This window comes from Chenopodium album, chromosome 17 (assembly GCF_948465745.1).
Source record: "Chenopodium album chromosome 17, dcCheAlbu1.1, whole genome shotgun sequence".
Classification (NCBI taxonomy): Eukaryota; Viridiplantae; Streptophyta; class Magnoliopsida; order Caryophyllales; family Amaranthaceae; genus Chenopodium; species Chenopodium album.
In genome coordinates, this window is record NC_137850.1 from 33246989 (window position 1) to 33263645 (window position 16657).

General features: G+C 34.8%; 1 protein-coding gene across 7 annotated transcripts; it reads right to left on the minus strand.

The window, feature by feature from the left end:
* Positions 1-58: 58 nt before the first annotated feature.
* LOC145589584 (lysophospholipid acyltransferase LPEAT2-like) lies at positions 59-3652 on the minus strand. 7 transcript variants are annotated; one of them, XM_081646224.1, is made up of 8 exons: positions 3366-3652; positions 2976-3059; positions 2684-2828; positions 1592-1670; positions 1137-1187; positions 781-891; positions 648-695; positions 59-544 (listed from the first exon to the last, which is right to left on the minus strand). In XM_081646224.1, exons 2-8 carry the CDS (start codon positions 2995-2997, stop codon positions 383-385), a joined length of 618 nt encoding a protein of 205 aa, XP_081502350.1. In that variant the 5' UTR covers positions 2998-3059; positions 3366-3652; the 3' UTR covers positions 59-382. The 7 variants fall into 7 exon arrangements, 6 of the variants coding, with proteins under 6 accessions (XP_081502350.1, XP_081502349.1, XP_081502352.1 ...); XM_081646223.1 differs by having other exon boundaries at positions 2684-2846; positions 3366-3651; XM_081646226.1 differs by lacking the exon at positions 2976-3059.
* Positions 3653-16657: the final 13005 nt, after the last annotated feature.

Genomic DNA, 16657 nt, shown 5'->3' on the forward strand with positions numbered 1-16657 from the left:
AATTGCAATTGGTAACACATCATACTACTCGAATACGATTAATATATTTAGTCATAGCTTCGACTCCAAAACTTTATAGAAGTACTCATCTGTATATCAAACAATCTGTATATCAGAAAGCACTACACTTCATGTCATTAAACCATTGCTACATCATAGTATTTCATTATGCTAATCAAAGCTATTACACAAAAGTTCACCCCCAAATTGGCTTACAATCAACCAAGAGAAACCCCTAAATGAAGGATTTGAAATTGCCAAAAAAATTTCAGACCCATCTGCCATATGCAAACCCACTCCAAGGCTTAGGAGAAGTGAAGAAGAATATATGTTATATATAATTGCACACTAATCAATCGACGAAAATACCAAATATTTTCTTTCAAACCATCTCCGGCTCATTGCTAGTGTGCTCGAGCTCATCTTGAAGAAGAGGTGAGAAGAGGGCAATGAACAGTGGGTTTTTTCTTAAGCAACAGCGAAACTCGTGCTTCCTAATTCTCCCATTGCCATCCATATCGAACATATTGAAAAGTTCTTTAATCTGAAATTTTTAACATCACATGATCCAAGAACTTGAGTAAGAGAAAAGAAAATACAGGTTTCAAGGCATACAGGACTTTTAAAGAGGGGAGAGGGGATCTTACATCATGGTCATTGACATTAGGAATACCCAATCGAATCGCATCTCCAAACTGCATCATAATAAATAAGAAATTAAGAAGCTGGATGAAATCGGATCCTACATAAAGTTTGGACACAGTGGTCCGGATATCAAACCTCTTCTTTAGATATGTGATCTTGGATCCCATCACCACATTTAGCAAAAGAAATTTCACAGGCGGGATTAAATGATGGTTGTTTCTTGATATGATACGATGCTAACAAAAACTGTAGGCATAACATCATCCAAGAATAAGTTGACATTCACAAAAAAACTCAAGACTACCACAACATTTCAAAACTAATGATTTGCATCCCCCTCCTCCCCCTTCTCTCTTTTATCATAAAGATATCCCATAACAAGGTAAATCTAGGAGAAAAACTACCTTGAGGAGAATGAAGTTTTGTTGGAAAAATTGTCAGAACACACTAAATAGATATAATTTGTAACACAGCAGAATTATTGCCATTACCTGTTTGAAAGTAATCTTTCCCATCTTCTTGATATCAACAAAAGCAAAAATCTGCAAGTGAAAAGGATAACAATAATGTGAATGAGTCCCCATTGCTACATTGCCAAGGCAACTAATTCTTCTAGCTTCAACAATTCTAAGATACACTGCCCTTTTTTTTAGTTTAACACTTCATTTTCTGAAAACTTTGGTATGACTTGAAGTTGTGACAACATATTATACCACAGCCAAAAGCAGTGGTGGATCTTGGGGCCAAAAAATTTGTGTGTTTCAGTGTGTGTGTGTGGTGGGGGGGAGGGGAAGGTTTAGTCCTCCAACCTTTTGCTCAAAATAACCAAACTTAGCCACTATACCACAGCCTGCACATGAAGAAAGAGGTGGATGATGGCTTTATTAAGAATAAGTAACCCAAGGTAACTGTTTCAAAAAATATGGGGAACATCGGACACAGCTACCTGAAGAATTAATGGGCAACGACCACGGTCTTGAAACCTGTAAATCCCTAACAACACTTCATCCCTCAAAGTTTGAAACCTTTAATCACCAGAATATTAGTGCAATAGCAGCACCACCATAATGACAAATAACAAAATTTGATTTTTTATGCATCAAATTTCTGAAAGAAAGAATACTGAGAAAGTGCCTCTACATGTTACTATGTGAATTCTCTTAATTAATTCCTCATTAGTTGAAGCTTCCAACTACACACAAATTGTAAATTATACCCACAAAATTCGATTGAAAATAACATATAAAAAAAACCCCCCAAAAATAGAGAAGTAAAAAATTAAATATTCAACATCTCTGCCATAAGCCCATAAGAGCTTTTTCATGTCTTTGCATCTTTCTTCTTGTTAAGCTTTTGAGAAAAGGAAAAAAGAAACTTTTTGACGATATCTATGATTAAAAGAAAAACAGCCAAGGAATGAACAAAAAGCTTCATGTTCGCAATATCAATTATAAGTTAATAGCATATACAGGAACACAAACAATTTGTTATACATCCTAAACAACTGAAACAAAATTTGCGAATTTCTTAACATGTAAAGCAATTTAGACAAAAGTAATTGCATAACCCTGAACAAGTTGGGCATTTAGGACAAGAACAATTGCATAACCCTGAACAAGCTGGGCATTTGGACAAGAGCATTTGCATTCGCAACTACAACAGTCTAAGTATGGACGAGACTTTAAGCTCTTTCCTTCAATTCTTAGTTTAATAGCATTAATTTTCTGCAAGATCAAAAACAGTTCAATAGTTAAAAATGCCAATTGCTTAAATTATAGTTATCACATCCTAAATTAAAATTCCTCAATACTATTACTTTGCCGACAATTTGTTATCATGTGGTCTATCTTGTATGATTTGACTGGAATTAACTATGTTTAGGCAAGCATGTGACGTATAATGAATATTATAATTTTCAGGGGAAGAGCTTAGATTGTTCTGCAATATCTCAAAAGACAAATCAAATGAGGAAATCTCCCCAAAAACATTCATATCATCATATGAGATAAGGTTATGAAAAAGCCCAAAGCTCACTGACCTACAGCTGTTTGATGTGATGCACCTGCTTCCTTCCTTCAATCCATTCCATCGAACCCCCAATACCCATATCCTCTCCTCGGGGACGACAAAAACCGAATGAAAACCTCTCATCAAGAGTGACCATGTTAGGCAGATTATCAAACCTGAGGGGTTCCTCCAAACTTGATGTTTTGAAATGGATAATAACACAATAATCAACAAAATTATAAAATTTATAACATACGGAGTAATAATCAAACTCCTAAACAACATAAAATTATATTTTTTTAAAAAAAAAATCAAAATTTAACCTGAGAAACAGAAGAATTTCATATTAGTCTTCCTTCTTCATTTAATCACAAAAATACTCACAAGAACTCAACCTCAAACTCCACCTACAGTACCAAGAGAAAACAACAGTAATTATCTTAGACTTAATTTTTAAATTTCTACATTATAAACTTTACTGATATGCAATCAAGTATAAGATCTGAATCAAACAACGATTTTTAAAATCAAGTATAAGATCTAAATCAAACAAATAGAAAACACAATCAATCACATCATCAATTCCTAACAAAAAAAAAACACAAAATTGAGATCAGTTCCTATATCAAAACAACCCTAAACAAAATCAAAATGCCCAGAAAACCAAAATCAAAACCTAAAAATGAAGAACAAAAACAAAGAAGAATTCAAACCATCGCCATCCTTGTCGAATATGCTGAATCTGAGAGCGACTCGTCATCACCGTAGTGATTTCGTCCTTTGATTCTGAAGCCAATTCATCATCAGTCCTTGTTTAAAGCATGGAGATAGAGCCCTGATTCTAGCCTTAATTCACCGTAGCTTATTCAATCTTCAGGGATGAGGCTATCTAGGTTTAGCATTGAAGTCAATTTGTCTGATTCACAGAAGAGAAATGGGTTATACATCACTTATTTGAGAACATCGGGAAAAAAAAATGTGAACAACAAATTACCATTAAGAGGAGCTTGCACTGCTGTAGGAAGAAAAGCAAAGAAGAGAAAGAAATGAGTGGTAGACAAGCAAAGGGTAAAAGGGTAAATAAACTTTTTAAGGGGCAAAAATGGCATAACACTGTTCATAAGAGATTTAAAATGAGGTACCCATTTTGCACCAATTTGGCTTTTAAGAGTTATAGATTAGTATCATTTTTAAAGTGTTACTTTTTATTTCTTATGTAACACTTATCTTTAGTAACATTTTTCAATCATATAGTAACACTTCATCGGACATTATGTATCACTTTTGTGAACTAATGTGACACTTTATGTATTAATAGGTAACAATTTTCAATCATCTTTTGATATATGGTATCACTATATTCGACATTATGTAACACCTTGTTAATTAATAAGTAACACATTATTATTATTTTTATTATTATTATTATTATTATTATTATTATTATAACAAAACCTACAGAGTCAATCAATTTACAAGAAATTGGTAGGGAGCCGAGATACAATCTGGGCCCCCACCCCTCTAGCTATAGCGAACCCGATCCTACTGAAGATGTGAGCAGCTGCACGAGCACCAATATCCTGAGACTTAGCGAACACCTGAACCCGCTTCAGCAACGCAATAGCATCCTTGTCTAATACCCTAATGAAAAAAAGGAGAAAGGAAGAAAACCATAGCCAATAGCCCTACAACGTGCCCCATACTTGTCCCGCTTCCGCTGAGCCGCCGCCGACACAACACGACCAGGAACGAAATCAGACAACCCCGAATGTGTCAAAGGTGAAGACCCCGTCAAGTCGACACATACATCACGACCTCTATCCCATGAATAAAGCAACACATCTGCTGGTCGTAGCGCCCCCTCGTTCCCACCAGTCAACCCAACGTTAACCTCCTTTCGAGCAGAAATCCCAGACCGAAAACAAATATCAACAAGGGTGTCACGAACAAAGTTGTGCCGATGTTTAATACCTACTATCCCAGCACAAGATACTGCATGATCCCCATAAATATCTCCATCAAAAATCCTTGAGCAAGTAGAACACGGTGCTGAAACGAAGAACAATGGAACACCCAATCGATAGCAAAGAACACTACGGTAAGTCTTACCATTCATAGTCTGACCTAAACCCGATATCGGGACCGTTCGCAACCAGGCCGAAGAGTGATTCCCCTGTTGGGACTTCCATAAGACAACCTGACGCCGAAGAGTAATTAGACTATGTATTTCTTGTGGCATCGTTACTTGCTACTCCAATCCTTCATCTTGATCCATTTGATCCTATATATGTGAAAGCATCATGTATCAGACACCCTAAAATAAAGTATTCATGAAAATCATTAAAAGTATTCATGATTTTTATTGAACCACAATCTGAGTCACAATATGACAAGAATCATAGTATCATATTGTTACAGCAAACTCAAGCAAATGAAGAATCATCAGGATAATCTGTCCAATTCCATCACAGTAAATAACTCAATATGTGTAGAAGTAAAAACTAATGAAATGGACATCTTTAAAGGCCAATACTAAAGTCACAGAATCAATGGAACTAGCGAGCTAGAGCTAACAACAATTTAAATTTCGCATAGAAGGATTAAAAAAACATGTAAGACCGAAAAATAAAGTTAAAGGTTAATTCCTTATTATGATTGTATTAGAATATATGTGTCTAAAGTAAGATTATTAGGTAGTACATGTTAATTTATGTTGCCTACGCTACTATGGTCCGTAACAAAAAGGCCATGTTTTCCTTGGTAAGTGAATTAAAAGATCAAAACATACAAAAAAAAAAAAAAAAAAAAAAAGAGTAAAACCAACTCCTAGATGAATCAAAAGAACTGGAAAAGCAAAAAATGAAATCATAAAATTCTAATAATTCATAATAGAAGAAAACCAACAAACATATGAACATGGCTATCATCGATACAGGTTATTTGAAAGGAAATTTTGACTTTTACCACAAAAAAAAAAATCAAAAAATTGTTTTTTAGCACCAAAGCTTCTAAAACTTATATTTTACCACCAAAACAAATTCTAAAAATTGTTTTTTACCACCTAACGTCAAGAAAACCGTTAAATCTAACGGTTAAAAAAAAAAATTCTTCAAATTTCGTGCGCAAAACATGTTTTTCATAGTTTTAGGGGGGGCATTTTAGTTGGAACCAATATGAGGTAAAATTGACAAAAAAAATGATCGAAAATGCCTCTTTTTGCGTATTTCACGCAAATCGAGGTATTTTTAAAAACGCAAAATGAGGCATTTTCGATTATTTTTTGTCAATTTTGACCTCAAATTAGACCCAAAGGGCTAAAATGCCCCCCAAAACCCCTAAGGGGCATGTGTTTGACACGAAAATCGAAGAATTTAAAAAATTCTGTTAGGTTTTTGACGACAGGTGGTAAAAAACAATTTTTAATTTTTTATTTGGTGGTAAAATAAAAATTTTAGAAGTTTTGGTGGTAAAAAACAATTTTTTGATTTTTTTTTTGTGGTAAAAGTCAAAAAATCCTATTTGAAAATTGTAGCTCTAAGTAGCAGAGTCTGCCTTGCAATAAACTTCTACAGGACAAAAACTTTTGGTTATAACTCATGAACTCATACTAAGGACATCAAAACCTTTTGTTCATATGTTATACTCAAGACATCATAATAATTGTGGTCAGAGTGGTGCACCATATATTTATTAGTGTTCTATATATGTGTATGTCTAATAAAAATTTTGGTAATTGCTCAACTCTGTAATACTCCTAAGTCCTGATCAAAGATTAAAATCTTTCAGGATAATCTTTCAAGTGCTTTTGAGACATCACTCTTTCAAACAACCATATAACATGATCAGACCTAAGGAAATTCTTCCTGGTAAATTGTAACAACAATGATAAGAAGCCAGATAAACACAATGTTTGAATTAAAATAAAATAGTTTATCAGGTTGTACATTAAGTACAGTACAGACGACGCTTATTCTTTTGGAATTCCAGTAAAAATATGGCTATCATCAGATTGTAGCTTAGATGACACCAACCAAGGCCAACCTCAATAATCCATCGAGGCTTATATGTAAGAATAGGAATAATCATGACATTTCTAGAATTTATGAAATTGAAATAAATAAATAAATAAAATATCAAATGATCAATAAGTCATACTCTTTTTATTCTTCTTTTTGGTTAGATATATGAAACTAGAAAAAGGTGTAGTGAATAAAGAACAATAATTCACCACCGCAACTACATCTGTCATTGTATCCTCTATGAATCAACTCTAAGAAGCTCAAATTCTTGCTAGAAATAAAATAAACATTATGGAAAATTTAGATCTTAAAATTCATAGATCACTGAAAACCAGAAATCAATTCAAAAATATCAATAATTAGACATTGAAGTTAATTATGAATACAAGAGAAAATCCAAAAACAATCACTAATATTAGAATTTCATATATGCAGTTATAGGTATCATCAGAGTACCTCGATCTAATAACACAATTTCTTCTATTATCTACCATCAACCAATAGCAAATCAAATAAAAAATATCAATAATTAAACATTGAAGTTAATTATAAACTGTTGATTAGAGGTAAAAATAATGTAATAATAAATCATGGAATCCTTTGCCACGGATGTATATTTAACTCAAAGTTCTACAACAATAATCAAAAGATCAATAAAGCACATAAATCATGCTAGAATTCCCAAAAAAATCAAAGCAATCGTTTATTAATCATACTAAACTTAGGCCCTTTTGCAGTTTCATTCACAAGAGAAGACCATTCTTGGGACATTCCTCTAGCTTTGACATGCCTATCTTCAAGTTTAGCCCATCAATATTACTCTTATCCTTAGGCATGCAGTTTCAACAAGAGTACAAGGCCCAAATGAACAACACCTTTATGAAGATACAGAGCATCATAATATAAGACCAGTAATCTGAGCAATTCTTCCCAAATTTTCAGAATTAAAATTCAGTAAATCAATGTGGAAAATTCAGCAACAAATGTTGCAGTGACATATCACTTAGTTTGACAAACATCATCAAAGATTAAAATAGGCTAGAATGTTAATTAACTCAAATAAACGCCTATATACAACAACTATTTTCATCAAAACTATCCTATATTACCCAAGAATAGAATGAATAACAGAAGTTTATTAGAAACCCCTTGCCTGGATCAGCACCAAAAATAAACCCTTGATTGACAATATTGACATTACAAAATCAAATATCAAAGATAACTTACATTGTTAAAATTGGCATATTTTCTGCCTTATAAATTTCCCCTAAGGTTGCTCGAGGTAGGTGTGCCGGGGAAATTTTGCCGGAATATCGGATGAATTGAGATAGGTGACTGGAAAATCATCGAGCAAGATTTTTTCCCCCTAATTTGTGGTAGATCGGGAAGTAGAGGGCAGAGAAAGAGAGAGGGAATGGAGGCGAATCGGAGATAGAGAATCGAGAAGGTTCCTGGCATGCCTTCGAATTTCATGGCGTGAATTTAGAGGAGAGAGAAAGCGAGAGATTGAGGTGAAACCGTGAAAAAAGAAATAGAGGAAAAGAGATCAGTTCATCAATTAGAATCTAGAAGATACAAAGCATGGGTAAAGATGTAATTATACTTTTTAGGGGTAAAATAGTCCGAACATAGATAATGATTTTGTTTAGAGGTAATCCTTATTCTCAAGATTTCCTTTAAAAGTAATCCTTATTGTCATGTTGGGGTTTTTCCGTTTTTGTAGATTAAAGATGTTATAGAAATAAGATAACACCTCATAGTGTTACTATAAAATATTACCTATTTTAAAAGTGTTACTTTATGATGTTATTTTTGTTAAAAGTGTTAGATTAAGTATTACATTCTAAGAAAATGTTACCAAAGTCTTACCTGTAAATCTAATAATTCTGCATTTCAAAAAGTGTTACCAACGTGTGTTACGTATACTTAGACCTGGCAATCGGGTCATTCGGGTCGGGTCAATTCAGGTCGGGTCAAGTTCGGGTCAGCAAATGTTCGGGTCGGGTCAGGTCGATTCGGGTTTTGGGTCAAATTCGGGTCAAGTTCGGGTCGTGTCTATTCGGGTCGGGTCAATTTTTAATATTAATTTTCAGGTCAATTTCGAGTTGGGTCAATTTCGGGTCGAGTCAATTCGGGTCAGATTTGTGTCGGATCACCAAAATAAATTCACTTTAAAAAATAGTTGGAAAAATAAAGTAAAGTTAAAAAAATATAAAAAAAAATCGTGAGTACCTATTACTTAGGAAAGAAAGAAGCCCTAAACTAAGTAATTCACCATTTCACCCTATTCACTTTAGGATTCGGGTCGATTCGGGTCGGGTCGATTCGGGTCAATTAATTCGGGTTAAAATCGGGTCGGGTCACTTCGGGTTTCGGGTCATTTCGAGTTGGGTTAAGTTCGGGTTTCGGGTCAGGTCATTCGGGTCGGGTCAGTTCGGGTCATGTTCGGGTCAACTCCATTACGGGTCGGGTTCAGGTCGGGTCGGGTTAGTTCGGTCGGGTCAACTTTCGGGTTACGAGTCGGGTCAATCGGGTTGGGTCAAGATTGCCAAGTCTACGTATACTCAATTATGTACTAGTGAGTTATGTACTTCCCTCCACCCTTTTTTTAATTCCCAGATCAATTTGAAATGGCCTTATCTTCTTCTTCTTCTTCTTCTTCTTCTTCTTCTTCTTCTTCTTCTTCTGCTCTATTGATGTTGTTAGCTATGATCCAACCCTTTGACCCTACCTCTTAGGATTTGCTATCCACCCCATTTTGTCGCCACCGCGACAAAGAACCAGAAGAGGATCTCACGGCTTTAAAGGACCGTGTGAAATATGGGGAACCCCTTATTGGCATTTTGTTGGCTTTTATCACTCTGAAAAGGCGCAACCGTTCTTTGATGTTTTCGCATCAACTAGCAACGCTTAGTCGTGGCTATTTTGCGATTAAAGGTCTTCAATTTCATCCCTATTTTCCATATCTAATCCCTTTCAAGTTAACAAACCCCCTTCAATTCCGCAAGGAGGCGTATTGCTTCATATACTATTTGCTCAATTTGTATAAGATTAGTTTCTCATTCAATCTAGAGGAGTTGCGTCGTAACTTATGGCTATGTACCAATTCGGAGGTTAAGTACAGGTATCTAATTAGGTTCTTTTATATGTTCTCCAGTGTCGGTAGATTGACAACCATTGTGAACGACCTCATTAACACCCATGGGGTTGATTCTTGGGCTTTGTCGGCCGTTCGAAAGGAGTTTTCTACTGGGATAATTTCTGGGAAAAAGGAGGAGATTGTGTCAATGGAATGGATAAAATTTGGGCCTGTTGATTTTGCTGTTGTGTTTGAGGAAAACCAAACTGAATGCAACGAGTTTATGGCCACCATGTGTGCTATGAATGGAGTAAGCATCGCTGACCACCCAGAATTACTCAACCATCCACCATATTATGAGGAAGGGTTTCCTCTAGTGTATGTGGATAATATGGCCAATGCTATTGTGGCTTACGCCGAGAAGGTTACGGATGGTTTGCCGGGGGTCCTCAGCTTCTGATTTTGATGATGGAGGTTCAAGCGACGATGATGATGAGTGGTAGATTTTTTTATGTCAGCTTCTGATGTTGGGGGTTTAATGTTTTTGTTTCAGCTAAGTGGTGTAACTTAGTTTCTAGGGGTTTTTTCATTCAAACTTGGATTATTATGTTGTATTGTTTAATTAGGGAGGTGTTTAATTTTTAATTATTGTGTTATGATGTTTAATGTATTATTATGTTAAGTATTATGTTTCACCTAATTTATATTATGTTGCAATGTTGGATTATTCGCTGCTTTTAATTTTATTCCAAAAGTCCAAAGCATGTAGTCTATTTCAAAATCTTAAATCCACTAAACAAATATAAATTGGAAAACAAATGTAAAGTCAGATGTAAATATTTAAAAAAATTCAATTAAGATTTTGAAATGTTATGGTGAAATCCTAAAAGGGACTGCAAATGGACATTTAAAAATTCAGAGAGTTGTCAAGTCAAGTCAAAGTTTGCCTAATAACGATTTAATTTAAAGCATATGCTAATGTCGTTATTTAATAATTATATATTGTTGTACTTATATTATAAACCACTAATGAATCAATATATACTCTTATATTTGATGAGAATCGTTTTTACACTATGTCTGTACCCCTATAACTACATCCCTATTAGTAGACTTTATCATATAGTTTAGGGAAATAGGCTAGCTAACTAATTGTATTGATATATCATATTTATATTTTGTTAAATGAAAAACTAGTACACTTATACATACACTAATTCCGTCATTAATTATTTATACACTGTTATACAATGTTGTATATTGTTACTTTTTTGCATACGATTGAGAATATCTATTTTTCTATTTTTATGTAATAATGTTAAGCTTGCGTTTATGTTTATATATATATATATATATATATATATATATATATATATACACTGTTAAAATGATAATCAAAACAACTATATAGTAAATGTATACAATTTAAAGAGATAATCCAGCGCTAAAGTTGAACATTCCATTTGCGCCCCCCCCCCCCAAAATTTTTGAAAACCCCCAGTTAAATACAGAGTATCGCAACAACAAACGAAACACCTCACTCACCATGAACGAAATCCTCATGAGTTCTGTGATGTTGGAAACCCACAAGATTCAAAGGAAAAGGCGACTCCCCACATCCTTTCAATCCCCAAACAAGAAATCGAAATCAATTAGCGCTCTATTATGTCCTAACTCATCTAAAAGCATTGTGAAAATTAAGTTCCTTCAAAAAAGGGAGCTGTTGGATTTCATTCTAAAACCTCAAAACATAGACCACGTATCAACCAACATTGTCCAAGTTACCAATAGCGGTAAAATATTACCTTTCCACATACCTCATTTAAGTGATCTCTCATTACTACCAAATCCACTAAAGGTGTACTTCGATGGCTAATGGGAATGCAACGGTGGCTAACATATCGTCGACATTAGATAAAGTATTAGCTTTCACAAGTCCAATGCCTAAATTGATTAAAAGAAGCACCATTATTAGAAGGGAGTACTCGACTTCAGTGCATAGTTCTTCAAATGAACTGAGGTTGGTGGTCACTCGTCGCCGTCAAAGTAGCATACGGGAGGAATTGAAGTCATGTAATGCCACTTTTGATGGAAGGGATAGACGTTTTTTTATCAATGAAGCTGACAGTGGAACCACGTGTCGGATGAAGGTTGTGGAGACTATAACATACTCCTATGGAATTGTAAGGGATTATCTCATAAGGATCTCCTAAGTCGAGCTTCACAATTCATTGATCTAATTCACTTGGACATCTTAGTGGTTGCTGAATCACGGGCCTCTAATGTGATTGCGTGATATGTATTGACGGAATTGAAGTCATACACGTTGTCCCTGGCTAAGCTAGAAGGTGTTTGTGGAGGCATGGGAGTACTCAACTTCAATAATCAGTCCTCATTTAAGAATGTCACCACATCAACAAATGAGTTGAATGGTTTGCTTGTAATTGATTAATTAGTTAATTAATTAGTAGATGGAGTAGTCAATAGTTCTAAGTTCTGTAAATCATTTGTCATAATATTTGATGAATGGGACAATATTTTTAGTATTTATGTTATTCTACATGCAATATTTTGAGAATTAATTAGTAGAAAGTCTTATTAGTAAGGAAGTTTATTGTATAAGCTCAAGAAATTAAAACCGGGAAAATTAAATGACAAGGCAACCCACCTAACATTCAAATTCAATTAAGTGACTTTAAACCAATTCAATCAAGAAGTCAAGTCCAACCCAACAAACAATTACAAACGGGCAACCAACCTAACATTCCAACCCAAATAAGCCCTGACCATTTACAATAATTATGGCCATTTACCAAAATTATAGGGAGTTACCCCATTTACCAAAATGCAGGGCGCCATTACATTAACACCAAAATGTAGGTCGCCATTACAGTAAGACCAACAATAAGACATATACAACAAACAGACCCAAAATAACAGCCCAAATATAAAGACAATGTTTTAAGTTAAAAACTAAATAAGCATCCTCTCCCTATTTCCTTTCCATCAGCAGGCTTTAGTTTTTGGTAACTACATCCAACACAACAGATCGAGCCTCGTTGAAATCACACATTAAGTCCTCGAATAACAGCCACGAACGTTCAACATTAATATCTGGATCCTGGTTACCCCAAAAAGATGACTTTAAGCATAACCAAACACATGTACATTTTGGAAACAGAAAGGAAAAGAGTATGCCTCACCAATCTCAAATCGGATAAAAGTCTCTCTGCATTCTGCTTAATTGCAAATAGCATATGCACTCCATAGTTGTGCCTGTTAACATGGATAGTGGATAAAGTTACATCAAAATTTATACAAGTGACAATGGACAAAGTTATGGCATAACATACAAGTCTCCCTGTTGATCCATTCTAAGTGATGACATCGTCCAATTGCCAACAGTGCCAAGAGGTCAATCTTCATCTAGTAACTGAAACACCAAATCCGTCGCATATGCCTACCAACCCAAAAGACCCTTAAGGAAATAATGTACCAAATATGTTTCACAAAAGAACAATCACACAGAGGTTACCAATTTCTGAACATTAAGTGAGTGGAGATTTGCAGCAGTAGACATCTCGATGGAGTCCATCACTAGAATCTCTTCGCAATTTAATGAAAAAGCTACACACCACCAATGATTCGCCAACACAACAGGGACAAAGACCTATGACAAAGTAATGTAGCTGTGATTTGGGAAGTATGACAAATTCTAGCACTAATTCTACCACTAATTAGCATACTCTAGCAATAATTGTAACAGAAATTTTAGCACTGTATATGCTCAATATTACTTACCACATTAATGCGGTTCGGAGATAAACCTGACATTTGCCGAGTATAAATTTTTGTGCTCCTGTCCAAGTCGTCTAGGGACTTCATGTTTAAAACACGATGCTAGAAAAAACAAATCACACATATTACTTCAGCGGCAGAAAAAACTCAATAGAGTATTATTAGCAACCTTTTAAACACATTACACATACCGCAAATGCGGGATCCAACATGAACTGTCGACTACGACCTTCAAATCTATGAGCCCAAACTTTTTCATACATTCTACCAGCAACCCTGACATACTACGCACATTATGATAAAAATCATATCACAACTTTGTTATGACTTCAACAAAAAAAAAAAAAAAAAAAAAAAAAAAGCAGAATTTTTAAGCATACATTGCATTACCTAGTCAACAACTTGCCCGCTACTCAAAGCTATACCAGCACACAAACTAAGCCTTGCTACATTGCCATCACAACTTAGCATCACCGGATCATCTTCACTACGAAAATATAATTTTTGTTTAGCAGCACAAACCACTAACATTCTATAATATCATAGTGTAGACATAAAGCTTACATCTCAATGTGTTGCCTCCTTGGGGAGAAATTGGTGTTTAGCATGACACAATCAAAGATTGCTTGCCGGTATCTTCGATTCTTCCTAGGCTGCCAAGTAATTACATATCCTTGTACTAATCGGCTGGGTGTTGCCGTTGTTTTCCATTTTCAATGACTTCGTTCACCCACAGCATACAAGGTCCATGCCGTGCCCCTACACTCACCATTCACTTCATCCTCCGAACTGAAACTAATCTCTTCATCAATTCTCTCTAGGCTTTCTGGTCCTCGTACTATTCTGTTCTCCTTATCCACCCTCTCTTTCTTCAACCTATCAAATTCGTCTTTCTCTTTCTCAAGCATATCTAATGCCTCTTGCTCCTTCTCTACCCTCTCCGCTTCCTCCCTTTCCAACCTCTCTTTCTCCTCCCCGGCCACCCTCTATCTTTCCTTCCTTTGTAGCCTTTCTAATTCCTCTTTTGTAACACCCTAGAAATTCCTTTCCTTTAAAACACCTGTTTTTGTCATGTTTAAAACTTTAAATAGGAATATCTAAGACATTACCGCCACCGTGATAACGGCTAAGGCAACTATCAAAGACACACAGCGGAAGACTAACTTCAAAACCTTTCAAAACAAGTCTACTTGAAAAGTCAATCCACGAAAGTAAAGTCAAATCAAAGTCAAACGAAGTAAAATAAAATTAACCTACAACTTGGAACCATTATAGGCCCTTATTAAAATCAAACCAAATTCAAAACCTTTTCGTTAGTCACGCATAATAATATTATCATAAATAATTAAAGCGATAAACACATCATATACTTATGGAAACTAGCATAATACGCTCTTCACACATGCCCATTCATGAAAATGCTTCAACACCTGAAAAGTTTATCTCTACCTATTTCCACTACTCTCCATCAAAATGGGTCATCATAGGGCCAAGATAAAGACAAGGCCAACAAACACACAAAACACACAATCAGCAAAGCTGAGTACATAAGCGCAAATAACACGCTAACATACAATTCTCTATCAACACACTACTTACCTTGTTGCACCTGTTTTTAAGCATACCACATTCAATAAAAATTCTCACTAGACACTAAATAATTTATTTAGCGTTGATTACGCATCGAACGGGTTTCCCACTAACCTCCCCCAATAAATTGAGGTTACTGACACGGGAGCTAACCGTGCCAGCATCAAAAACCACACATAGGTGGCGGAATTCCTGCGCATAATAATAATAAAAGGAATGTACAGCGTCCTGTACTCCAGTAGAAGTTATGGTTAAATATAAAACCCCATAACTCCCCCCATATGTTCATACTCAAGGTATATACGTTTCAAGAGTTTTGGTGCGTAATCTCTTTCACTTTACGTTATTTACAGATTATTAAACTCAGTGATGACCCTCAAACCATAATCATTCAATCAACAATAATTATTCAAACAATCAAACACACCAATTTAATTCTTGAATAATTAGTGACCACATAATATTTAATGTTGAATCCTTTTTAATTCTACCTCGGTGCCAATGACACCTTAAACGCATAAAGCGCCACAAATCCTATCCCTCGGTGTTAAAACACCTTAAGTGCTCTAAGGCACCAATATACAATTTATTCCTCGTGTACATAGACACTTATATAGCTCCTTTCCTCATGCTTATAGCATCGATAAAAATTATATGAACCATAAATAACTTCCTTTTTAATATTCCAAACCAAATTAAACATTTAGTTTAATTAAACATGCTCTCTATCATGTCATAAATAAATATGTGGTTCATAAATAATATTCCAAACTATTATTTTCCATCCAATATTCCATCACAAATAAATCATGCTTCATAATCCAATCACCAATGACATCCAAATCATAATTTCCAAACCAAACCTAGCATGATACTACTTGAAATCAATTAAACACCTTTAGCATGCTACTACATCAATGTAATTATGCTAAGTACGCGTACGTACCTCAAATAAGCCCTTAAAATAGCCGATTACACTACAACAATTCTCGAATCAAGTCTCCTACATAAAGGGACAATAATACTATATTAATTCTCCTTGTATACACAATTAATTCTCCTTGTATACACAATTTCCAGCAACTTAAATTTACTTTAGACTACTTAAAAAAAATCTGAAAATTATTTAAAAACCCCTAATTAAACTCCTTTTTAATGGGTAATCACACCCTTTCATTAAAATCACAATTACACTACTTTAAATAAAATTCCAGCATTTTAAACTAATCAAAAACCCTTTAAAACTCAAGGATAAAATTTAAAGCATAAAAAAAACTTCGTTAAAAATCAAAAACTGCCCGAAAATCATATTTAGAGACTGAATTTGGCCACGAGAGGGTGGTGCTCACTACCAATGGTAGTGAGTCTTTCTTAAAACATTTTTTCCACATGGAAAACACTACTTTTTTTTTTATCAAAATCGGATGAGTTCAGAACCTAATCGGGATTAAAACGGGATTAATATTAACGAATGGAAATCTAAAAATTAAAACACAAATTTACGTGTTCAAAATATTCT